Source organism: Anabrus simplex, chromosome 2, assembly GCF_040414725.1.
Source record: "Anabrus simplex isolate iqAnaSimp1 chromosome 2, ASM4041472v1, whole genome shotgun sequence".
NCBI lineage: Eukaryota > Metazoa > Arthropoda > Insecta > Orthoptera > Tettigoniidae > Anabrus > Anabrus simplex.
The window spans coordinates 1,048,374,578-1,048,401,970 of record NC_090266.1 but is presented as its reverse complement, the minus strand read 5'-3'; the positions used below and the strand labels follow the sequence as shown (position 1 = coordinate 1,048,401,970).

Sequence of the window (27,393 nt, the reverse complement as noted above, 5' to 3'; positions counted from 1 at the left end):
ACTGAAGGTAACACACGTGAACATTGGTATTTGAAATCTCCTTTAAACATAAAGGAGCACGTTTTCTTTTTGAGGGAGGGAGGTAAATCAACTTAACCGCGGTGGGGTGAAAACAGAGGTGAGACCAATTGCTTTAACTGTTCCTAATATGCTTATAAGGAGCCTCCGTGGCTCAGGCGGCAGCGCGCTTGCTTCTCACCGCTGGGTTTCGTGGTTCAAATCCCGGTCACTCCATGTGAGATTTGTGCTGGACAAGGCGGAGGCGGGACAGGTTTTTCTCCGGGTACTCCGGTTTTCCCCGTCATCATTCATTCCAGCTACACTCTCCAATATCATTTCATTTCATTTGTCATTAATTTAATCATTGCCCCATTGGAGTGCGACAGGCTTCGGCAGGGCTTATTCATTCCATTCCTGACCTGGTTGAATGACTGGAAACAGGCTGTGGATTTTCAATGTACTTATTCTGATCATAAACCGATCATTTTTAATCTCTCCTGGGTTCGTTTTCAAGATCCATCTTTTCCTTTGGAGAGCCTTCTTAGATTACAGTAGATTCTTCTGGCATATAAACAAAAATTTAAACATATTTGAAATAAACGATAGTTATATGATTGACCGTGCAATTGTTCACCTCTGTAATAAGGTCAATAATGCACGGAAGTATGTCATTCGTTTCGCCAGCAGTCCTGCGCACTTGCCTACGGGAGACAATGGTGCTGGTCATACTGTCATCAATGACGACGGCAGCAGATGTAATTTACCGCCAAGTAGAGGTTCAGTACCACCAAGACACCCAAGACAACACCACGCCGGATCTCCTCAAGGATTTGATCCATATTAAAAATGCTTATAGGAAAAGATGGCAAAGATTTAGGGACCCAACTGACCGGGTGGAATACCTGGACCTAACACGGGAAGTACGAAATCGATTGCTGGAGAAAAGATTGAAAAATGGGAGGAACGTTGCCGTAATCTCTCAGAAAACGAGTCAGATTGCGAATTTTGGCGGAATCTCTCAGAAAACGAGTCAGATCGCGAATATCGGTGGGTTATATATAAAACGATAAGCATTCAATTATAAATGTCATTATAATACCGTAGCGAAGCACGGGTATCTTGCTAGTTTTTTATATAAAGATTTAAATGGGACCATGTAAATGTGCCAAATGTGGCCATTTTCAGTATTGTATTGGCCAGATATGATGAAGGCAAGTGTGCTATTGTCTCCGATAGAGCTCGCATTACATCCGACCTTAGGCCTGCCACATTTGGTCAAAATAAGAGAAGCGTTCAGTTTGAAGTTGCAAATCATTGGTCTTGTCGCTTGCTGACCCTAACCTAAGCAGACCTATTCTGTTCTCAAGGGGATACTATAGGCCTGTAGACCGCTTCACAGCTCCAACATCCAGAGCCCCTTGGCATATGCAAGACTCACTGACGTCATATCACAACAGTGCTTAACATTTTATCTACACAGACATACCCTTAATGTCATGTTTATATGGAGAAGACAAAATGGACTTTACTTTCATGCCATTATTTACCAATTTTTAATATGTCATATTGTACATGTCACAGTTTTAGTTTTCCTACTGCCCCTCCCCCCTGTCTCATCAGGTCTTAATGTAATATATATGCATTTTAACCTATATAGCTGAAGAAGAGAATTAACATATTTCTCGAAACATGTATTATATATTCTAAAATGTGAAATGTAAATAACATTTTTGTATTGACTGGGCGGATTATCCATCTATGTATTTACTGTGGTCTTGTTACGGTTTCATGTGAGCTTACACCCTCACACTCACCTTTGCTTAGGGTAATTGGGATGTGGGGTAACTTGGTGGTATGAAACTATGTTGAATGAAAATTTTAATTCCCTAACAACTTTATTGTGAAAAGTATGTCACTGTAGTGACATGGATCAAGATACGACTGCGTCAACTCTTGAACACTACTGTCAGGGGTATATTTTCCTTGCATGCAAGGCATTCATTGCATGCATTATGATAGCGCAAGGAACTGTCTGAAGTATGATTTTAGGTTGTTTCAAGGCAAGTATTATTAATTTTATCTCTCAGAAGTTAAAAAATTCTGCACAACTGCACAAATTCCATTGCTTGACTACATGTGGCGCTGGTGTAGTCTCACCATCTAATCCACTGTAGAAAGAAAGAGACAGCAAATGGAGGATTTAAGGACGTAACGCATTCAGTCTTAAAATTGCATTCAGTGGTAGACATTGTTCTGAAACCCTCCGCATGATGTCACTGCACTTGACTCTTTGTCACCTTTTACGTACTACCATCTGTCAGCAGCTTGGGAGGAAGTCGGAACGTCCAAGGTATGAAGGTAACGGTCGAGCGGCAAGCACGGATTACCCCCTGCAAGCTGAGCTCTCTTCGGTACGGACCTCATGCGGCTGCTCCATTTTCCAAGACTGGCCTTACAACGATAGCCAGGCGAAAGTTTTGTGGAGGTCTTTAAAAATTTATATTCTGTTGCTGTTAATACATTCAAACATTTGCCAGTATTTCTCTACCTTGTTCCAATGCAGAGGCAGAAGGTCTTTTCAGTCAGCTGAACTTGGTGAAAATAAAGATGCGTACCAGACTCCACGCCAGAACTGCTTCACGCTTCATGCCAAAAATGCTCTTAGAAGTGTTAGGAACACCTGTTACACATAATTATGAATTCTCTGAAAGTGCCTTGCATAAGACAGGAATCTAAGCTGCATATTCATATTCCAATTGCAACTACTCCAGATGAGGAACCTGAGTCTTCTTTTTTATTAGGTATGTTGTAGTTATTGCTTGCTATTTGCCTTACGTCGCACCAACAGAGATAGGTCTTATGGCGACGACGGGACAGGAAAGGCCTAGGAATTGGAAGGAAGCAGTCGTGGCCTTAATTAAGGTACAGCCCCAGCATTTGCCTGGTGTGAAAATGGGAAACCACGGAAAACCATCTTCAGGGCTGCCGACAATGGGGTTCGAACTCACTATTTCCCGGATGCGAGCTCACAGCCAACTGTTTCAACATTCCCCTCATGTAGACCTAGTTCACAAAATTCCATGTAGTCACATTTTAACCCAATTAGTGACTTCATGATAAATGGCAACACTGAATCTGGCAGCTCCCCACATTGAGTAAAGACTACCCAACATACACTTAAACTGAGCAAACAGATCTATTCAATTTACAGTAGCATTGGCTTTCTTGCATAAACAAATACAAAAATAATACAAATATTAATATCACCCTACTCTTTAGAGTGTTAATGTGGAGAAAAATAATCATTCCATTCAACTGAACTTAATTTATAGGTTAATCTAACAGAAAAGTTTGGGCATATAAGGTTGAAAAAAATATTTAAACTGGGCGAGTTGGCTGTGCGGTTAGGGGCGTGCAGCTGTGAGCTTGCATTCAGGAGATAGTGGGTTCGAATCCCACTGTCGGCAGCCCTGACGATGGTTTGCTGTGGTTACCCATTTTCACACCAGGCAAATGCTGGGGTTGTACTTAAATTAAGGCCACAGCCAATTCCTTACAACTCCTAGCCCTTTCCTATCCCATCGTCACCATAAAACCTATCTGTGTCGGTGCAGCGTAAAGCAGGTTGTAAAATAAAAATAAAATTAAAAAACATTTAATGCAGGGTGTCATTTCATAAAATAACAGGGCATTTTTCATATTCCTTAAATCACGGCAAATAAAAATAAAATCAATTTGAAAATATATGCAAGTACTGGGCTATATAGCCATTGCGCCTGAAAATATTGCTGTATGACAATGTTAGCGAAGTACTGACACGCAGCACAAATATAATTGTGAACGATAATTCTTTGATAGAAATTCGTACAATATTGAACCTTAGATAATTAAACCTTACTGCCCAGAGTTCTAAGCTGAAATATTTCACACGATTTTTATGGGCACCACACATTGAGTGCAATTAATGTTCATTTGTTTGGTGATTTTCCTAAAGAGCAATTCAGTAAATTGATCGGTCTGTGGAAAATATATTGATACAGTACGACTTAAATCCGGAATGAGGGCAATGTTCACTTCTGAACACTTCAAAGATAAGACTGTGGCACAAATACAGAAGTTCCTATTGACCAGTGGTCTCCATAGTGGTCTTCGTGAGCTTTATAAATTGTGTACATTGGCCCGTCTGCCCGCAGTTCTTAAAGTCAAAGTCGTCTCTCTGCATTAGGAATGATGTCTATAGTGAGGATGGAGGCACATTCGTGTATGTAGGGCTGTGCCCTTTCTCTATTCACCATTCCTGAATTGTATCTACAATCTGTGCAAAATAAATAATAGTAGTAATAATAATGATGATAATAATAATAATAATAATAATAATAATAATAATAATAGAGAAGGATCATCTTGTTGAGTTGAAAGCATATGAGGACTCCTACAGTGACATCACCAAGGAATTCTGAAAAAAAGGAGCAGAGGGTTGAATTCACCTACATGTAATTAGGTTGAGTAGAATTGGAATTTACTGAATACATTGTGCTACTGCATGGTTACTAGTTGCATACCTCCGTGAGGAATCCAGGGTACGCCACTGACTACTGTGTAATTTTTCTGCTGTGTAGATTAATGCCCCTATGTTGGCTGTCCTGTTTGCTGAATTTTGACGTCACTTGAGCCACGTCATGTTGGATTTCTAACCTATATTTTGGGTACCTGCAATAAAATATTTTGGCCATCATGCTCAAGTAGCACAGGCAGAAGTGGCCTTCCTCACTGAATGCTATAGATCACCTAAGCTTGTCATTTGCTACACCACTTTAAGCGTGCTCTGCAGAGGGCAGTAGGTAATCTACGTTGAGGAACGTGTGATAAAAGATCTGCCTCCAGTGAATGATTTTTCATGGTTCGGGCCGAGATTCCAGCTACAACGAAAACTCAAATGCATATTGCTGTGGCCGAACACTCTGCCATTGCAGTCTGCCTAATGCGCTGATCTTAACATTCAGTGATTCTGGAGGGGTGATCTTGTACCTGGTTTATGAATGTGTATGCCTTTGTTTTGCTATTGCCATTGCAACATTTAAACCCGGACTTTCGGCACTTTGCTCATACGACCAACTTCCTTATCAAAGGCCCACTGTGCAAATCCTCTCAAACTCATCTAACTGCACATTGTCGTAGCATGGCACACTGGTCTCCAACTGATAAAAGTCACGCTGTTTTCTTATCGCCAAATGCGTCCGTTGAACTTTACAGTTCTACCATAATGCTGTCCGACTCATTGGCTGAATGGTCAGTTAGCCTACGCAGTGGCCTCCACGGTATGCACTAGCCAGCGTATTGGTAGGTGTGTTGATGAGCCCACCCTAGCACACGAGGGCGAAACGCTGGCAACCAGGAATGAGTTGGCTGGAAAATTTATAATGTCCAATAATGGACCATTTATATTTGTATTATGAATGGTCAGTGCACTGGCCTTCAGTTCAGAGGGTCCGGGGTTCGATTTCCGGCCGGGTTGGGGATTTTAACCTTAATTGGTTAATTCCATTGGCCCGGGGGCTGGGTGTTTGTGCTGTCCCCAACATCCCTGCATCTCACACACCACACATAACACTATCCTCCACCACAATAACACACAGTTACCTACACATGGCAGATGCCGCCCACTCTCATCGGAGGGTCTGCCTTACAAGGGCTGCACTCGGCTAGAAATAGCCACACGAAATTATACCATAATGCTTCCATCTTGTTGCATGATTCTGAACTACTATGCCATTGCTGTAATCATTCTCTTGTTCAGACATGTCCTGATCACCACCTTCATTGCAGAGTTTCCAGCTTGCATCTTTTTGTAGGATTGATTTTTCCATTTCTGTCTGCGTTTATCCTATCCTGTGCCAGCTTTTTCATCTCTAGCATGACTATTACAGTCTACCAACTGGTATAATTTGTCATGTGCACGTGTTAGCCTTTCTTGTCATGCTGTTACATTTTCCACATTTTCCACATTTTCCACATTTTGTGGCTTTTAACCAAATGTCTGTATACTCATGTTGTATTACTTAAGAATTTTTCAAATGTTTTAGCCTCACGACTCCCTGAAATATGAATAGTACTTTTTTTTTTCCTTTCTTTCCCTCTCATCGATTTATGTATTTTATTTCAGTTACTGGTAATTACTTTTCTTTTCCACTAAGATTAATTTAAAATGAAAGCTATCTACAATCCAATGACTATGTCAAATTGAATGGGTGCTCGCAAAAACGGGGTAACTAACATTTTGTCAGAACAGAGATAAATCAACTTTTGCAAATGTCAAAAAACAAAAATTATACCATAAAAATAATATTTGTTTCATTATTTTATCTTGATGTAGTACCTTTAAATTATCAATACCATATATTGGAACTGTATTAAAAATGAAAAGTGCTTGGAAAAATAGGAATATAAAAAAATGGAAGAAAATTGACTTCTGCGTTGACCTAGCTATAGTTAATAGTTTACCTTAGATTCGTAACCAAACTTTATTTTATGATCATACAATACAAAAAAAAGGTGTTTTATACAGTAAACTAGCCATAAAGATGCCGGCCCCCGTGGTTTAGGGGTAGCATGTCTGCCTCTCGCCCGGAGGCCCCGGGTTCGATTTCCGGCCAGGTCAAGGATTTTTCTTTCGACCTGAGGGCTGATTCGAGGTCCACTCAGCCTACGTAATTAGAATTGAGGAGCTACCTGACGGTGAGATGGTGGCCCCGGTCTCAAAAACCCAGAATAACGGCCGAGAGGATGCGTTGTGCTGACCACACGACCCCTCGTAATCTGCAGGCTTTCGGGCTGAGTAGCGGTCGCTGGGCAGGCCAGAGCCCTTCCAAGGGCATAAGTGCCATGGGTTTTTTTAGACATAAAGATGCTTCAGACTTATTTTGAAATATGACATCACTTTCCCTCATGGGACAATCATCAGTCATATGAGTCATATTCTAATGCATTGGAAAATGATTCCTCAGTCACCTCTTGGCCATTGCCAGCTGTCAGTTCTCTCTAATACTGGTGATATATTGCAGGGACATATTCAAGTAGCTCAAGCAAGTCCTTAACCCCTCAACGTCGCAGCCATTTAAATAGCTTTCTACCCCGCGGCCGGATGAGATTTCAACTACGCGCGACTGAAATACATCGATTCACTTAAAGCGTTACTACAAGTATAAGTGTAGCCCGATTTTCACGAAATTTGGAATTCCTTATGACAGAACTATGTACATGCAGATAATTACATAATTGTTTCACATTTCCTTAGTAATGTAGTTCCGTGTGATATAGTTCAAAGCACTCTTTGAGACAGGGACTGAAGTCACACTCCTGGAAGCAGTACACTGACGTCTTCTTTTCGCCGTGTTTTGAACACAGGATACAATGTCTCTGAGGTTTGGATTTCCAACTCTTGGGTGCTAATTTCCTGATAAAATGTCTTTCCTGCAACCTTGGAACTGTATTATCTGATGCGCGCCGGCCTTGAATATTTCGTTCCCCTCCCGAGCGAGCGTATTTTGTAAACAAACCTTTCACCAGCTGAACCCGATAGGGTAATTGCTCAATATTTATCTCTGTGACCTGTGTGAGTGTTATTAGAGAATTTAGCAATCAGAATTCACCATTGAAAACTTCTCTTTGACTTGTATAATTATCTATAGTCTCTTACACGAAATTTCCAAGTACTGTTTCCTCCTCATCGTCACTCTCATCATTTACCACTGCTACATCATCTATTTCATTATCACTGCTGCTTATACTATCACTACTACTTCCGACTAAACTTTCATCTGAATTATACAATATTTCAAGCACGTTACTGTCAGTCAAACCACAGCTGGTGCTAGCCAATGAACGCGGCGCGTGACACGGACTGATGAAGCTGCAGCGAGACCGAAAGCAACTGGACGAAACTGAATGAGGGGAATAACATTTATGACGAAACAAACCAACTCGATACATATTTCAGATAAAAGGTCGAGACATCGTCTTTCAAACGAGATATATACCATGAACAACTGGTTCTCGTATCGTATGACAGAAAGCAGCACTAACTGATGCCTACACAGAGCGCTCGTGGAGAGTTACAAAAATATTACAAGCTGAGAAATAAAGACAAATATAATAAATAAACCGCACTCCCAATGTACAAATAGAGCAAAGAACATCACACGAAAAGACAAACTTCTCAGATCGTCATTTCTTTATTTTATTCTGTGGGAAAGAATGAAGCAAACAGACTTTTAAAAAAGCAAGAGATTAGTGCTGAGACTTATTTGACAAATAATTATCCTTGCAAAAACAACTACATTATAACGATTTTTCAATTCTTATTTACAACGCTGATAAACCCGAAACTGTCTTCTTGGAAACAAAACAATTTGCATATCTATAACTCCAAAACCCTTCGCGCTATAGCCGTAAATGTAAAACCATGTATGGGTCTATACCACGTATAGAGGTCGGCAGCTACGGAAGAAAAGAGGGTCTATACCACGTATAGAGGTCGGCGCTGAGGGGTTAAGCTTTGCTGGCTTTATTGGCCTTGTAACACTGTACTTTGGTGACAGCTGAACACTAGCAAGTGATGGCCGACCACCATTACTGTTCCTTTTGTGAAGGTCAAAATAATCATATTCCTCAACAATACCATATAAGTATTTAAAAAATTCTTAAATGGTACATCTTTCGTAAATAGTGTGCCTGAAACTTTACTAATTAGTACTCTTTGCTTATTTACAGATACCATTCTCTTGGTTAATTTTTCTAGCAAAGGTTGAGTGCTCACAAACTTATCACTTATCATTTTTACTACTTGAAATGGCTTTCTTACTCTAGCTCTTTTTACTAAATCCTTCCATTCATCTAGCACAAAAACACAAGAAACACCCACAGCCTCTAGTATACATGGGGAGAAGGTTTTGTAACCTACATATACAGCAACGCCATCTTTACGGCCTCCTCCATAAACGTCTGTTAGCCCGATTTTGCAATAACAAAATTGGCCTAAATGAAATGGCATAAAATTCAAAGCGTTGTATCTCATTACACAGGATTGCCTCACATTAGCCCAACTCACAGAAGATACTTTGAACCTTCCGCAATTGATGGCAGCACATAACTCATTTTTTCCAAATTTGTCGGTTAGACCATTTTTGCAAGCACCCATTCAATTAAATCAGCATATAGCTGCAGATTTTTACAGTCAGATAATTCAGATAGAAATCAGGAAGATTTTCCTTTACACTATTCACTTTGATGAATCAATGGAAATTTCAAACGTTTCTCGCATTTTGTCATTTAAGTATGAAACACCAAGTAAAAATTTCACTGTACTATTTCTGAAGTTTCTAGCAATCATGATTTTAAGAAATGTAACAAATTCTTTTTAATCAATGAAAATTGTGAAAATGTTGTAAATGTTGTGATTTCTTATTGTGCTGTAGATTAGTTGTTGCAATTTGGTAAGCTATTTGAGTTAAACCAATTTAAACCTTACCAACATGCTGCCTGGAGGAAGATGTGTGTGGTATAACTTATTCTTTAAATGACGTTATTATTGTCTGCTTCTTTTTTTATAGGGTTTTGAGACAAGAGGCACTGTAATTTCTCAGCGACTGACTGCTTGGAGGAACCTCATTAAAGAAACTGGAACTTTTGGGGAACTAACTGTCAATCCTAAGGAATTGCCTACATATCGTGATGAAGGTTCTGAAGACTCTGTTTCACTTGAGGTGAGTTTTCTGTTTAACACATTGAAGACTGAGCGGGACTGAGCATTTTAGTGCGTTTTTACATTTTTATACAAAAATAACTGATAAACTTACTTACAGTCACAAACCTATTTTGGATTCAGCAACGTTTGATCTATGCATGCATATGCTGATTTTCAATATTGGAGCAAAACCAATAACTTTTATAAGTAAATTATAAAAATCTGTTTTCTACATTCAGTTGTTTTTAATTTTCACAATGCATATTAAAAACATGAAAAAATACATATTCACACACCATGATACATTTATGAAACATAACGTACTTATCATTGAGAAATGAAAAAATATATTAATTATGGAAATTGGCTCTAGTCGTCAGCCTCACGAGACCATGTGGCTTTGAAGCTGCCTTGATAGTACCAACTTAGTATCATAATAGAATTAGGTTCTGACCTGGTATTTCTTTAATCAACTACAAGCACTGCAGAATGTGTTCCAACACTCTGCTAACATTTATAGTACATTGAAGCGCATATATAAGCACTAGACCTCAACACCATATGGCGTACGTCGCTCGTCCTCGACGGAACGTTACCATCGATGCACGGCGCACGGCGCTCGTCTTCAAAGTTTTAAAGCAAGAATGACATTAAAAATAGCATTTTTTAGCTTTAAGTATTTGTAGACATAGCATTTATTAGCTATAACATGTTCTGCTATTTTATTAGACCTGTTTGGGTCCGATGACCTTAAATGCTAGGCCCCTTTAAACGACAAGCAGCAGCGTTATTAGAATTGTTTGAGGAAGTAAATTTAATTGAGGAAATTGAAATATCACACCTATATATATGGCCATATATAACTTAATCAATTACAATGTTCACCAATAAGTACACCTGTAATATTTTCCATAATATTGCCAAAAACAAAACAGAAACTAACAAAAAAATGATGTTGTAGAAAAATGTGATTTATAGCCACAGTTGCTTGGAGTTTTGTTCATAGATTTGAATTAAAGGATAACATTGCATAAGTTTCAACAGATTCTTCCTTAACTGTTTCCCGGTAAAACACCGAAACCGAACTAATTTATTTGTTTAAATATAACAACAGCATGCGATTTTTGTAATCTAAAAGGCAACAATTGAAATATTACAAATTAAAAGTGCTGCATTTGCCCTTCCCAGGGATGACCACAATGTGCTCTGTACTGGACAAAATTAGAGACAACTGCTGTGCACGTGCAGTTTATGGTATATCAACTGACTTCATGAAGTTTCCAGGTGTTGTAAGGAACGAAACAAAGACAAACTTATTTTTCAAATTTAAATGAAAAAATTTAAACGCAGCTGTGTCGAGGGAGTGGCTGTAAGTTTTGACTTAGAAGGTGTACCGTATAATAGGTAGTATCGAAATAAAGTATCTAACCGGGATGGGTTTGAATTTTTTCCACCACTGGAACAGTAGATGTGCTCGGCTATAGCTCCAGTACAATGGAACTCGCCTCATGACACTTGGGCGCCATAACTTCTTGACACTCATGGTAAGTCTTTTAATGCTTGGCGTTGGTGATCTTGGACATTTTGAAATTCTGACAAGCAACTGTATCCCCTCCAGTGTGTTATCCCTCTCTTTGAAGTCATTTATTGTCCATATTGTACCGGTAATGGCGGTACAAACTAAGTCCCCATAATAGCAATTTTAAAAACTTACGTGTTACGCTCCGGGCCGCCTACGAAAGACTGACTGGACGGCGAGCAACAGCTGTGTGCGTGTGACGTAGAGAGCAGATGACGTCACAGCATGCCTCGCCGCAATACAGAGCCTAGACTGATGTGGAATGTTCTTCGAGTTTCTATGGGTAATAACTTTCCCCACAATAATAATTAAACAAATTTAACAACATCACCATGTAACTCGATCCCTTATCTATGTGCCTGCCGAATTTCACGTAAATCTGACATGAGGCGATGGAGTTATGGAACGAGATGTGAAGGCCCGGATCAGATATAAATACGTACTGCTTCGCTCAGCAGAGCAGTGTGTTGCCTGAGTGTGTGGCCTGAGTATGTATGTGCACGCTAGGCAGTGGAGTTCACACAGTCGGTTCGCTAGCACCGTGATCGAGCGTGAAGCAGCTATTAATCTTCGAGTCCGTGGACTTTAACCTAATCGCGTCGAATATGGACTTGTACGGATTTCTTTATACTGTGAGTGACAACTTTTTACTCCGACGGGACGTGATATAAATTGTGCTTCGTCTGAACATTATCAAGTGACTGTTATTCTACACGAGTGTCTAAGACTTGCGAATGTTTTTGAGTGCTCGTAATTTGAAGTTTCATGTTATGGACAGGACTTAGAACAGTTTGCTCCTTACAGAGTACTAAATACTTCAAGTTTATGAGACTGTGTTTGAATCCAGATTTACTCGATTCCAAGCATGACTACGTCACTAATTTACCATTTCATGAACTGTGTAAATATTTTTAGGTCATGAACTGTGAACTGTGCATGTGTGAACTGTGCATTTCAATTCTACTAAACAGCACATTTCAATTCTACGAACATTCAGTTTTACGAACAGTCGAACCGAGGACTGTCAATACTCAATTAATTTCGTCTTTTGATTTCATGTTATTATCAATACGTGAATGAGTTCTAATTCACGAGTGGAACATCTTTATTTTCGAATCCAATTAAATTACGTTGAACAGTGCTTCAAAGAACTAAGTCGTGTGGCATTACTTTACATTGTACCAAGTGCCACAAACTTCAAGTGACTCTGTTAAAATTCGATGATAAGTTTCGAGTGGACCTTTATTTTTATGAGTATTAAACTTACATGCTCATTCGAATCTAGTGGCCTTCTTTCATTTAACACGGGACAAAATTTAGTGACATTTCACCGTGTGATAAACTCTCAAGGATACATTTTTCTTTGTGTTTGAACCTTGTTAAAACCATTGATAAACTTTCCTCTCATCTGTGCAGAAGCGGTCTTTGCATTAACTCGCTCCAAGGCTTAACGATGTTCATTCACGTTCATCATTCACGAGGACTACCTCAACGCCCTTCATCAGCACCGTATGGATCTTCAAGACGTCGAATGGATTTTCTAGAACTTCCATCGGGGGATGAATGGTGGTTCACTGGTATGGGAAAAGGAGCTGCCGGAATCCAAGGACATCGCCAGCCCTAGGACGAGGAACATTTTCTACAGAGGTGACATGACTTTGAATTTCTTAATAAACTCAGAGGAAAAATTTTAAGATTTATTTCTAAATAAACCCTCTCCCTCTGTACGCACTTCAACGAATGGTACACGCCCTGCATCTCATGTCTACCGAAGTACCACATTTACTGTTACAGAGGAGAGGGGGAGAAATTGGCGCCCCAGTCGTGTTGGGGCCGATTTGGAGTGCAGTAGAAATAGAAATTAGCGCTTCAGCAATATCAGAACTTAATTATGAGTGCAGTAGAAATTAAATTGACACTTAACCATTCTAGGCTCAATTTTGAAGTACTAGTAATAAATTAAGAAGTGCAGTGATAGACAAAATCGCACTAAAATCGTGTGACTTAGCAACTTAATCCAGATACATTTCCAGTGCTTTGTGTGGAATAGCTATTAACATTCCAGTGAACTTTCTAACAAGATTTAACTTTTCTTCTATAAGAAGTGTTATCAATGATATCGGAAAATTTTTTTTTGTGTGTTAAATGTCTTGGAGGTTTTTCTTTTTGAGAATGTTTGAATGACTTTGAACATGAACTTTTAACCATTGGACAATAATGGTGATACCTGAATTCTTTTCAAGTGTTTTATGATTCTCTTGTTGCTTGGTTTAAATACATTACCATCAAAATGGAAAATATTTTAGCTGCTATTGAAGCTCTTAAGATTAGCTTAAATGAACGTATCGCCGAATCGCATGCTCAAGTAGGTGCTGATTTACAAGCTCGTATTACTGAGATTAACACTCGTATTGATGAGGCCAATGCCGTAACTGCTCAATTAGGTACTACTTTAGAATCTCGTATTACTGAGATTAACACTCATATTGATGAGGCCAATGCCGTAACTGCTCAGTTAGGTACTACTTTAGAAGCTCGCATTAACGAATCTAAGGTTGCAACTACAGCCAACTTAGAAAGTCGTATCACACAAGTAACTAAAATTATTAATACCAAGTTTACCGAAGTTAATGCTAATTTGGAACATAGGCTTACTAAAGCTGGTTCTGAGATTGAAAAACGATTCTCAGAAACTAATGCGAAGATTAATTCTAAGTTTACGGAAATAAACGAACGCCTTACCCGTGACTTAGAAACAGTAAAACAGGACCTTAAACTACAAATAGCTGAAGACTTAAAAGCTTCGTTTCCCACCTCACATCAATTGATTAAGGAAGTTGAAAGCTTAAAGGCAGAATTTAAAGAATCTCATGGTCAGTTATCACAGGCACAAGCAAAAATAGCCTCTATTCAGGATAACATCCATGAATCTTTTAAGACTAACTTTCAGAAAATAAGTAATGAGGTTAATTTACTTAAAACAAAGCAGGAGAAAACAGATAAGTATGTAAAAACCCAATTAGATAGGGCACATACTTAAATCATTCGCTTAGGCCGCGATGTAAATGAAGTGAAGCAGGACCTCGAAAAGGAAGTCCAGAGCGTGGAAAACTCCATCCGTGGACAGGTTAAGACTATCAAGGTCGAATTGCAAGGAAAAATAGAGACGATTGATAATAGAATCTCTCAGGTGGAAAAGGAGGTGTCTACACACCAGTGTCAAGGGTCTAGCGGAGATACTTCTAGCATTTCCACAGTTTTAAAATTATCAGACGATAAACCTGCAAAATTTTCCAGAAAGGAAGAGTACACAGCGAAAGAATTCCTTCTCAACATTGAAGAGTACTTTCAAGAGAATAAAGTACGATCCGATCATCAATTGAGGATAGCTTCTAGATTATTGGAAGGGAAAGCACCAAATTGGTACACAGCATTTAAATTTAACATTAAAACCTATGATGAGTTCAAGGAAGCCTTGTTGAAGAGGTTTTGGAATTCAGAAATTCAACATTTGATTAAGCTACAGTTGTACTCCAGGAGATACAACACAGCTATTAATTCTTCACGATATTCTGATTTTCTCATTTCTCAATTAAAGAAGATGCAATTCTTTGATCCTCCTTTGCCAGAACAGGAGTTAATACAGGTAGTAACTTTACAATTTCCGGCGCATGTACAAGAAATTCTTGTGGCAGCCAATGTTCAAGACCTAGGACAACTTGATGATTTATTAAGGAAACTTGACACTGCCCACACACAAAATCCGCCCAGGGTTACTAAGATGAAAGAGGTTGCAACCAACCACGTCGAAGTTAACAACCCGCCGAGATCGAATCCCGAACCCCGTGAGGAAGTGGAACCACGGAGAGATTCGTTATCTCATTTCCGGCGATTTAGGAGACGTCCATACGGGCAAAGTACGCCTTACAGACGTAATCAAACATGGAAGAAACCTATCGAGTCGCTTACTCGAGATGGAGATTCACCGAGATCGAGAGAATATGGAGAGAAACTCGCGAATATATCCAGAATCGAAACCGGGATGAAGGATTACCTGGCGCTACCTCTTTAGAATACCAAGAGCATGCCAGGAGACAGAACACGACGCCTGCGACAAACTCCAAATCGACAGGCGCAATTAAAAAAAAACTTCGACAACACAACAATAAGATTGCCTGAAAACCGGAGTAGAGGGGAAATAATTTGTGTCACTAATATTAATTACTGGTACTTGGATGACTCAGATCTCTTGTATGAAGATCCCACTCCTACAACACCGAGGGTCCAACAAAGTCTTCCAGTTATTAATATTACTTTGGATACCCTTTACGTAACTGCCTTAATCGATTCTGGAGCTCAGGCTTCATTAATTTCTGAGAGGTTAATTGAAATGTTGAAGGGGGGAGAAGACATGTTATTGATACCAGTCGCACAGATCAAAATTAAAGGGATAGTACCGGACAGGCATATCAAATGTAAATTTCAAGCTTTTGTTACATTTGACATTGAAGGTGTCCAGTTCGAGCATATATTCCTAGTCATTTCGCCGATGAAATTCGACATTATCCTAGGGTCAGATTTCCTAGCCAAGTATGGGGGAATCATTGATTATCCTGCCAACGTCATACAATTTTTTAACATCGACTCTGTAGAGTTGCAGCTGGTAGACTGTAATAATTTGAAGTGCCAAGGTCTGGGTACCCCATTCATAGAAACCGGAGGCAAGATGAGCGATGCTCTGCCTGCCGATGAAATAGATTGCGAAGAGGGTAGACCCGGTCAAGAGGGACCCGTCGAGTTCCAGGAAATGCCCATTATTGAGGATGTGTTCGATGAAGGTCGTGATCACTTCATATTTCTCACCAGTGCGGCTGAAAGCCCAGAGTTCGATTCCCGCGTGGCAGAAGCAACTCGACAAATATTTGAGAAATTCCCTGAGGTTTTTGATGACAAACCCGGTGTTATTAGGGATTTTGAATACCAATTGAATGTTAAGGACACCTCTCCTTATAAAAAACGGCCCTATCCAGTTCCTGAGAAGTACCGAGAGGAAGCCAGGACTGTGATAAAGGAGATGGAAAATAATGGTATCATTTCTAAATGTGTCACTCCGTATCTAAACCCCCTGGCCATTGTTAAAAAACCGAACGACAGTCTACGTTTGTGTCTAGACGTGCGCATGCTCAATGATAGACTTGTATTGGAACATGATCACCCACCTTCACTCAGGGATGTCATCCGGAAATTTAGAGGCATGAAGCTCTTCTCTACTATGGACATGACGTCATCTTATTTTCACATCTTATTGGCAGAGGATAGCAGGAAATTTACAGGCTTCATTTTTGAAAACATTACATATGCATTCAATCGTCTCCCTTTCGGGATCAAGAATCGGGGGCAGTTCTCATCAGGGCTCTTGAGAATCAATTATCCGATGAGATTTAAAAAATCGCAACGATTTATGTTGATGATATCCTGATAGCTTCGGAGTCCTTAGAGCAACACATTGAAGACGTCAATAAGGTACTCGACGAACTCAAAACCAAAAATTTTATGATAAATGCCTGTAAAAGCCAGTTTTTTAAGACAGAGGTACTGTTTTTGGGTCACCTCATTAGTGGAGACGGGATCAGGCCTAATCCGGCCAAGATTCAGAGCATTTTGGATTTCCCGAAACCCACAAAAATTAAACATGTGAGACAATTCCTGGGACTGTGTCAGTTCTTTGCACAGCATTGCTCAGATTACACCAAGACAGTAGCACCCTTGCAGCTGCTGCTCAAAAAAAATAACAGGTGGAAATGGTCAAAGGAATGCGAGGAGGCTTTTTCCGAAACAAAGAAAATGCTTCAGGGAAGCGTACAGTTATCATATCCTAACTTTCAATGGCCCTTTTGCCTTGAGTGCGACGCCAGCTCCGTAGGCATCGGCGCAGCGCTGTACCAAATCGATCCTGAGAAGCCCGATGTCCGCATCTTCATTTCATTCATGAGCAGGAAGTTGAGACCACATGAGAGATCCTATACTATCACGGAACTTGAGGCTTTTGCTATTGTGTATTCCTTGTTGTACTGGAGGAAGATTATATATGGGTATCCTGTGACCATCTACACGGATCACAAAGCCCTCACATTTATCATGTCTTCTGATCTAACTAGTGAGAGAGTAACCCGGTGGGCACTCTTTATTCAGCAGTTCAACATAACTGTCATCCACAGACCAGGAAGGAAGAACGTCCTAGCTGACGCTTTAAGCCGCAATCCGGTCGATGTCGTCACTAGTCATCACATAGAAATCATGAGCAACGAAGATGAAGAATTTCTTAGGAAATTACAGTACTTACCTCAAGCACAGGGGAGAGATAGGAAGTCCCGAGAATTGATTAGATTTTTTAAGGGTTTGATTCCTGCAAATGACGATGACTATTTTCGCATCTCACAGTTGGCTCAATCTTTTTGCTTTCATGATGGATTGCTATATAAGTATCTTGATCATGCCAAAACCAAACGCCGAATTTATGCTCCTCCGCGCTTAAGGTCCAACATTATCTGGCACTGTCATTCAATATCCGGGCATGCCGGCACGGATAAAGTAATGATGATCATAAAGGAGAAGTTCACATGGGAGTACATGAGACGTGATATTAGAAACATTCTCCGAACTTGTGATGTCTGCCAACGGACTAAGCCTAATAATAGATTATTGAGGGAGTTTCCAAAGCCACTTCTTCCCGAAAAACCTGGTGAAATATTGGCTTTAGACCTATATGGGCCACTCCCCAAGGCGAACCGCGGCAACAGGCACATTGTGGTGGCAGTAGATGTCTTCTCTAAGTATACGATGCTACTGCCCATACAGAAGGCTAATGCCGGAAACATCCTCCGAAGGATCAAGAAAAGCGTTATTCCAGAAATGGGAAAACCGGAGTTCCTACTCACCAATCATGGACCCCAATTTACATCTATGGAGTTCCAAACAGTACTTGAAGAACTCGGTATAAGACACATTATGAATTCTATTCGACACCCAGAGGATAATCCCGCTGAGAGAATCATGCGCGAGATTGCAAGGTTTTGCTGTTTGTATTGCAGAACTGAACACTGGAAATGGATCGAAGTCTTACCCGTGATGCAGCAATGTGTTAATTCAACCATTCATGAGTCTACGCAGGACATCCCCATGACTGTACATAGAGATGTCATGCCTGACAGGCCGTGGGACCAAGTACTACTATCACCTCAAGATCCAGCAATCGCTCATCAGACTCGCGTGGACGCAACAAGGGAGAAACTCAAACACGCTGCTAGGATTAGGGAGAACCGATACCGAAACCGCGCGTTTCGACAACCACTTAGGGTCAATGATTATGTTTTGGTAAGAAAAACAGCTGTTTCGCACCCCGAACTTCGCATTTATGCAAAGTTTTGCCCACTTTATGTAGGACCATATAGAATTGCAGAGGTTCTCGAAAACGGGGCATACAAAATTAATAAGCTGGATGGAAGCATCGAGGGTATTTACAATGCAGCCAACCTAAAGAAATATTTCAGGAGAGAACATCATTAAAAGAAAATCCTATCGAATTTTCTTTTCCCCAGGAGGAGGGGGAGATGTACCGGTAACGGTGGTACAAACTAAGTCCCCGTAATAGCAATTTTAAAAACTTACGTGTTATGCTCCGGGCCGCCTACGAAAGACTGACTGGACGGTGAGCAACAGCTGTGTGCGTGTGACGTAGAGAGCGGGTGACGTCACAGCATGCCTCGCCGCAATACAGAGCCTAGACTGATGTGGAATGTTCTTCGAGTTTCTATGGGTAATAACTTTCCCCACAATAATAATTAAACAAATTTAACAACATCACCATGTAACTCGATCCCTTATCTATGTGCCTGAAGAATTTCACGTAAATCTGACATGAGGCGATGGAGTTATGGAACGAGATGTGAAGGCCCGGATCAGATATAAATACGTACTGCTTCGCTCAGCAGAGCAGTGTGTTGCCTGAGTGTGTAGCCTGAGTATGTATGTGCACGCTAGGCAGTGGAGTTCACACAGTCGGTTCGCGAGTACCGTGATCGAGCGTGAAGCAGCTATTAATCTTCGAATCCGTGGACTTTAACCTAATCGCGTCGAATATGGACTTGTACGGATTTCTTTATACTGTGAGTGACAACTTTTTACTCCGACGGGACGTGATATAAATTGTGCTTCGTCTGAATATTATCAAGTGACTGTTATTCTACACGAGTGTCTAAGACTTGCGAATGTTTTTGAGTGCTCGTAATTTGAAGTTTCATGTTATGGACAGGACTTAGAACAGTTTGCTCCTTACAGAGTACTAAATACTTCAAGTTTATGAGACTGTGTTTGAATCCAGATTTACTCGATTCCAAGCATGACTACGTCACTAATTTACCATTTCATGAACTGTGTAAATATTTTTAGGTCATGAACTGTGAACTGTGCATGTGTGAACTGTGCATTTCAATTCTACTAAACAGCACATTTCAATTCTACGAACATTCAGTTTTACGAACAGTCGAACCGAGGACTGTCAATACTCAATTAATTTCGTCTTTTGATTTCATGTTATTATCAATACGTGAATGAGTTCTAATTCACGAGTGGAACATCTTTATTTTTGAATCCAATTAAATTACGTTGAACAGTGCTTCAAAGAACTAAGTCGTGCGGCATTACTTTACATTGTACCAAGTGCCACAAACTTCAAGTGACTCTGTTAAAATTCGATGATAAGTTTCGAATGGACTTTTATTTTTATGAGTATTAAACTTACATGCTCATTCGAATCTAGTGGCCTTCTTTCATTTAACACGGGACAAAATTTAGTGACATTTCACCGTGTGATAAACTCTCAAGGATACATTTTTCTTTGTGTTTGAACCTTGTTAAAACCATTGATAAACTTTCCTCTCATCTGTGCAGAAGCAGTCTTTGCATTAACTCGCCCCAAGGCTTAACGATGTTCATTCACGTTCATCATTCACAAGGACTACCTCAACGCCCTTCATCAGCACCGTATGGATCTTCAAGACGTCGAATGGATTTTCTAGAACTTCCATCGGGGGATGAATGGTGGTTCACTGGTATGGGAAAAGGAGCTGCCGGAATCCAAGGACATCGCCAGCCCTAGAACGAGGAACATTTTCTACTGTATCTGCTGTACAGAGGTTAAATGACTTTGAATTTCTTAATAAACTCAGAGGAAAAATTTTAAGATTTATTTCTAAATAAACCCTCTCCCTCTGTACGCACTTCAACGAATGGTACACGCCCTGCGTCTCATGTCTACCAAAGTACCACATTTACCGTTACAATATGTCACAACATTTTGTGGAAGAATGAACATTTTCACACTTCTTCGCACTACAGTATTAAAAAATGTTCAATATTTGTCTCCTTTTTTTTTTTTTTTGCCATATATATGAAAAACTCGCTGGTCCCGTGGTGTAGGGGTTGCGTGCCTGCCTCTTACCCGGAGGCCCTGGGTTCGATTCCCGGCCAGGTCAAGGATTTTTACCTGGACCCGAGGACTGGTTCGAGGTCCGCTCAGCCTACGTGATTAGAATTGAGGAGCTATCTGACGGTGAGGTAGCAGGCTCGGTCTAGAAAGCCAAGAATAACAGCCAAGAGGATTCGTCGTGCTAACCACACGACACCTCGTAATCTACAGGCCTTTGGGCTGAGCAGCGGTCGCTTGGTAGGCCAAGGCCCTTCAAGGACTGTAGTGCCATGGGGGTTTGTTTGTTTGTTATGAAAAACTTACTTATTTCTGTTCACGTGTTCTTGCCTTTCTCTATTTTATCAGCATTAGAGCATTCAGCAGGTAGGTTGGTCATATAATCCTCCTCATGAACACATCTTGAAAAAAAACAATTCTAGAGTCAGTTGGTTGGAATGTACACTCATGTTCATAAAAACCAGAACACCTTGAAAGACTAGAGATAGGAAGTTCATATTCACAGGATGTGTGCATTAGTATGTTCTGAGGAAATGATTAGCATTTCGGCCCTCAGGTTCAAGGTCTACATTGATATCTCAGCGCACCACCACCGACTGGTAAAATCTGTCTGCGGCTCTCGTTGTTGCTCTAAATCAAAGGTAATGGATCAGTGTGACTTGAGCAGACGTGCAGTATGCCTCGCAGACATATGCAAGAACTGTACCGTCAAATGAGCGAGTTTGAAAGAGGGCACATTATTGGCATGAGCAAACGTGGTGCATCCATCTGGGAAATTGCTGTTCGTGTGGGACGTAGTGTGTCGGCAGTGCAACGATTGTGTACAGAATGGTTCACAGAAGTCCGTAGAACACAAAAAGATGGGTCTGGTCTCAGCACCCAGAAAATTGACACCTCATTCGAATGGCATTGCAGGACAGATCTGCATTCTCCTTGGTTCTGACGCCACAGTGGAACAGTGTAACACATCGTACACGATCAGGAGTGACAGTCCGTTGCCGTTTATTACGGTCTGGGTTAACGGCGCATCGTCCACTTCTCTGCGTACCCTTGACTAATGTGCATAAACATGCTAGACTGGAATGGTGTATGGAACTGGGGACAGGAATGGCAGTAGATATTGTTTTCGGACGAATCCACGTTCTGTTTGTTTGAAAGTGATGGCCACATTTCGGTTCACCGTAGACGGGGGAGAGGCATCACATTGACTGTATTCACAGAAGACATACAGCGCCTGCTCAAGGCCTTATGGTATGGGGTACTATGAGGTACAACCACAAATCACAGTTGGTGTGTGTCCAGGGCACTGTGAGCAGTTTGACCTACATGAATGACATCCTGCGACCTGTAGCCATACACTTTCTGGACTACACCCCAGACGCCATATTTCAGCAGGACAATGCACCACCACAAGTTGCGGCATAAACACGTGCCTTCTTGTTGTCACAGGATGTCAGACTGTTACCCTGGCCCGCCCGATCACCGGACTTGTCTCCAATCAAAGATGTGTGGGATATGGTGAAACAACAGGTGCGGCGCTGTGTCCCAATGCCAACCACCAAAGATGAACTGTGGAACCAGGTGAAAGCAGCATGGATGGCTATACTCTAGGACACAATTCGCGCCTAATACGTGTCGATGCCATAACGCATGGAACAAGTTATCAGTACCCATGGAGGACCCAGTGCCTACTAGGCAGCAGGACACATGCTGAACCTAGGTGACTGAAATGCTGATTGTTTCTGCAGAACATACTAATGAACATGTCTTGTGAATATGAACTATGAACTTCCTATCTCTAATCTTTCATGGTGTTCTGTTTTTTATGAACATGAGTAAATGTAACTTTTATTAATTTGGGTCTCCTAAATTTGAATTTGAAGTCAAAAATTCCGTATCATGTACTGTTTCCTTTGGCAGCCTCTGTGGATCAGTGGTAGAGTGTCGGCCTCCGGATCCCAAGATAGCGGGTTCAAACCCGGCAGAGGTAGTCGGATTTTTGAAGGGCGGAAAAAAGTCCATTTGACACTCCATGTCGTATGATGTCGGCATGTAAAAGATCTCTGGTGGCACATTTGGTGTTCACCCGACAGAAATCATTAAATCTCAGCCATAGACGCCCAAGAGATCTTTGGTTTACTTGGTCTGCTATCTAGTGGGCCTAGAGTAAAACGGAGCATCGAAATTGACGAGCAGTCAGCCAGCTGGCATCAAATTGAAATGTCTGCACACGATAGCTGCGGCCATACGATTATTATTATTATTATTATTATTATTATTATTATTATTATTATTATTATTATTATTATTATTATTATTATTATTTTGGTTAAAATTTGATGTTTCTTCATAGTTGTAGTATACTGCTTCGTGTCTCACTTGTCATTCTCACCAGCATTGCCAATTTTCCAGGAATTCCCATTTCAGTCATAGCATGATACAATTGCTCTCTCTCTATTCTATCATGTGCTGCTTTGTAATCAATGAAGAGGTGATGCGTGCCAATGCCAAATTCGATTGTTTTTCTAAAATTTGCCTTAAGGTCTGATCTACAGTTGACTTTCCAGGCATGAATCCCATTGATATGATCCAGTCTCGCTCTGAACAATTGGAAGAAGACAGTCAAATAGTACATTGGAGAATACTTTATATACCATGTTAAGTAATATAATTCCCCTATAGCTATCACACTCAAGCTGATCTCCTCTCTTATATATAGGACATACAGTATAATTCCTTCTTCCCATTGCTGGGGCATTTTCTCCTCATCCCATACTGAATTAACTATTTTTAGGAAAGACCGTTCCAGTTCACTGCCAGGCCTTTCCTATCCCATCGTCGCCATAAGACCTATATGTGTCGGTGCGATGTAAAGCAAATAGCAAAAAAAAAAAAAAAAAAAGTAAAATATGAATTAGAAAGAAAATAATAATAATAAATTGGGATTAGAAAAACATGAATTAGGCAATGAGCGTGAACACTTAATCTTCTTCTTCTCCTACCGCTTTTTCCCACACCTGTGCGGTCGCGGGTGCGAACTGGGTCGCACATGTGGATTTGGCCCTGTTTTACGGCCGGATGCCCTTCCTGACGCCAACCCTATATGGAGGGATGTAATCACTATTGCGTGTTTCTGTGGTGGTTTGTAGTGTGGTATGTTGTCTGAATTTGAAGAGGAGAGTGTTGGGACGGACACAAACACCCAGTCCCCGAGTCAGAAGAATTAATCAGAAGCGATTAAAATCCCTGACCCGGCCGGGAATCGAACCCGGGACCCTCTGAACCGAAGGCCAGTACGCTGACCATTCAGCCAACGAGTCGGAGCGTGAACACTTAATAATAGTAATAATAATAATAATAATAAAATAAATAGGGAAAATAGAAAAATATCAATATTGCGGCAGCTTCACATCTAGGCTTTGGAAATGAGATGGATAATTTATCAAACTGTGCAAAATCAAAGCATACGCGAGGTAAACATAAGTTACAGGCCTAACAACAACAACTACAGAAAGGATAGCGGAACGTGAAAGGAGCCCTATTGAGGTCCGTGGGAAAGTATGACGTTATGGGGAAGAAAAGGTTCACAACAATCACCCTCAGACTAATAATTATTTACAAAATGAAAGATACAATTTCAATGAAACAAAACAAATAAATGGCAGAGTAGCTGATACTTCACACACAAAATAAAAGCTATTTAAATAGACATACAAAACAACCTGGCAATCTAATCAAGCTCTTCGGACACGAAACTAACTTTGACATAGAAATTCACATTTAACTTAATTTCACAGAATGAAAGAAGGCATCCTCGAAAGAATAAAAAAATTAAATAATGTGATGTACAGTACGCTATCCGAAAAAGGTTTGCTTCCGAAAACAACACGTTGCGGACTCGCTTAACAGCTAAGTAATACTAATGCTTGATTTTGGTAAATGTGGAAATCTAGAAGAAACTCCGGCACACAAAATAAAATTGTACATAATCACGAATATTACGTTAAGTGAGAAAGGTCCGAAACACAAGAATGAGTTTAAATTAATTATAATGCAATGACTTAGCGCTTACCATGAGAGACCGGGGACCCAAGGCAGGATGGATGCAAGCTGCATCCGCCCACTGCAGTGATCCGAATTCAAAGATGCAGACAGTAAGCATCGCTCACACAAGGAGCCCCAAACCGGAAATCGTACGGTTACAAATAGCCAATAAGAACACCGAATACCTCTAGATTTTTATATTCACCAATAGAAAAGGACGTTATTCCGACCAATAAAATTTCATTTCCTTAAATGGGCAAGTTCAAGAGAGTTGGATTTACGAAACACAGCAATTTCACAATCGAAAATTTACACATGCAGCACAGGTGGTCACAAAAATAAAGACCCTTTTAAATTTTTCAAACACTTTTCAAAATTACAATTCTTGATGTACAGAATATAAAATGATAATACAATTTAGGTCATTATTTCTTCTTCTTCATTCAATAATTTTAAAAAATAACTTTCAATATGTTCTTCAAATGAACATTTTCTAACACACATAAATTCTTCAAACAATTTTTTTTCTTGAGGCATCTTGAAATTAATTTAAATGATACACAACCCTTTTCCAAATTCAATAAAACACAACTACATGAAATTTAAGTACAAAGATCACTTCAAAATTAATTCTTGTCTGAACTTCGATACTATAATTTTATGAAACACCATAATTTCCAGAGTGCCGTCCCACCACAGGTGACATTCTCCACTTCCCAACTTCAAGCTACACTTGACAATTATTACTTTATATAAAAATTAAATGGAGGTTTGAAGACTTTGGTCAACACCATGAATCCGCCACACCACATAAATGACTGTGGTATTACCTTTGTCTGCCTTTGTTATTAATAAATTGTTATGCTTAATTTTGTCTTTGAGTTTCCTGAGATGAATATTATCAGTTTTGCTTCTGTAGTTGTTGTCGTTAATCTTGTTTATGTATTGCGGTAATTTCTTCTTAACCTCGAGTCTGATCTCATCGCGTAAATCATGGGGAATTTTATTTAGAGCATTTTCAGTTTCAACAATGATGGTGGTAAGGTAGATGTGTTTTCCCAACTGTGTTTAGGTCTTTTGCTCTGTTTCATCGAAGTTTGTGTCTGTTAAATTAATTATGGGTGGGTGGAAGGTGTGTTCGTTTTCTTTGTTGCATTTGAAGGGGGTGTTGCTGTCTTGTTTTTTGTTTTGGATTTGTTACCGTTTGAGTGCATTTAGCTTCTTATCTAATGTGTGCTGTTTCTGGATTGCTAGGTTAGTTATTTTGTCTTGGGTTATTTGTTGGAAGTTGTCCCAAAAGCTTCGTGGTAAAACATGGGATGCTTCTAGGTGTGTTTCATAGAGTTTGGTGTTAAGGTATTGTTTTTTCCTCTAAAGGAATTTTATTTCTTCTGTTAACCATATTTTATTAGTCTTTTTCTGTGTGTTCCATGTCTGGATGGTGTTTCTGTTTAGAGTAAACATATAAAGCCCGCCTGCTGGCTATGATCATTATGGTGTGAAGTCTATATGGTCGGACACCGTGGTTAGCCAGTTCGAGTCTGTAGATTTAAAAAAATGTTCACCATCAGAATGTTGGCCAGCAGGGTAGGAGAGGCGGTAGTGTATAATTTCTAATCACTAGATTGTGTGCCAAAACCCTGGATCAAATTCCAAACCTGAGGTTGACATCAGGAAGGGCATCGAGTCGTAAAACTCACTATGAAGCTTCATCTCATTTCATACCTGACCCCGTAGAGAAACGCGACAGGGGTTAATCATACCTAGATTTAGAGGAAACGTATAGTATATAAGATAGTTAATAATAAACAAGGAATAGTAATACATATATCAGTCAAGGTGCCATTTTAAGTCCATGTCGTAGGAAGCCATTATCGTTCAGTCCATAATATCAAGAAGTGTTTGTGTGTATGTGTGCGATACCCAATGAGTCAAATCTACAGCATGCAGAGATCTGAAATTTTTGTCATTGTTTCACATGAATTAAAAATGCGGGCGAAGCCGTGGGTACATGTTAGTATTGACATAAAATAAAAAATTTAAAGTCCCAACAAAAATGAAATGGCGTATGGCTTTTAGTGCCGGGAGTGTCCGAGGAGAAGTTCGGCTCGTCAGATGCAGGTCTTTTGATTTGATGCCCGTAGGCGACCTACGCGTCGTGATGAGGATGAATGATGATGATACACCCGGCCCCCATGCCAGTGAAATTAACAAATTAAGGTTAAAATTCCTGTCCCTGCTGGGAATTGAACCCAGGACCGCTGTGACCAAAGGCCAGCACGCTAACCATTTAGCCATTGAGCTGGACAAAGTCCCAATAAATAAAGGTACTCACAGTTTTAGCTTTCCACATTCTCAACTTTTTTTCTGTTCCAGTTTATGACCACCAGTTGTTTTAAGTTTTCCATAGTTAGCTGCCTTCTGTTGCCTCTTAAGATAACCATACAACAGGAAAAACTTCTGTCCATCTCACAGGAAAGGGGGTGCGTATACAAAACCTGCAATTTGATCTGTTTTTAGTGGTAATTCCCTAGGTAGTTCAGA

At 40.2% G+C, this 27,393-nt stretch overlaps 1 protein-coding gene across 1 annotated transcript in view; it reads left to right on the top strand.

Annotated features, from left to right (window-relative positions):
* Positions 1-27,393, top strand: part of disp (dispatched) — a 185,510-nt gene that overhangs the window by 20,297 nt on the left and 137,820 nt on the right. The window contains exon 4 of the mRNA XM_067140121.2: positions 9,609-9,761. Within this exon, the coding sequence (XP_066996222.2) occupies positions 9,609-9,761 (153 nt within the window). The remainder of the gene's footprint in view (positions 1-9,608; positions 9,762-27,393) is intronic.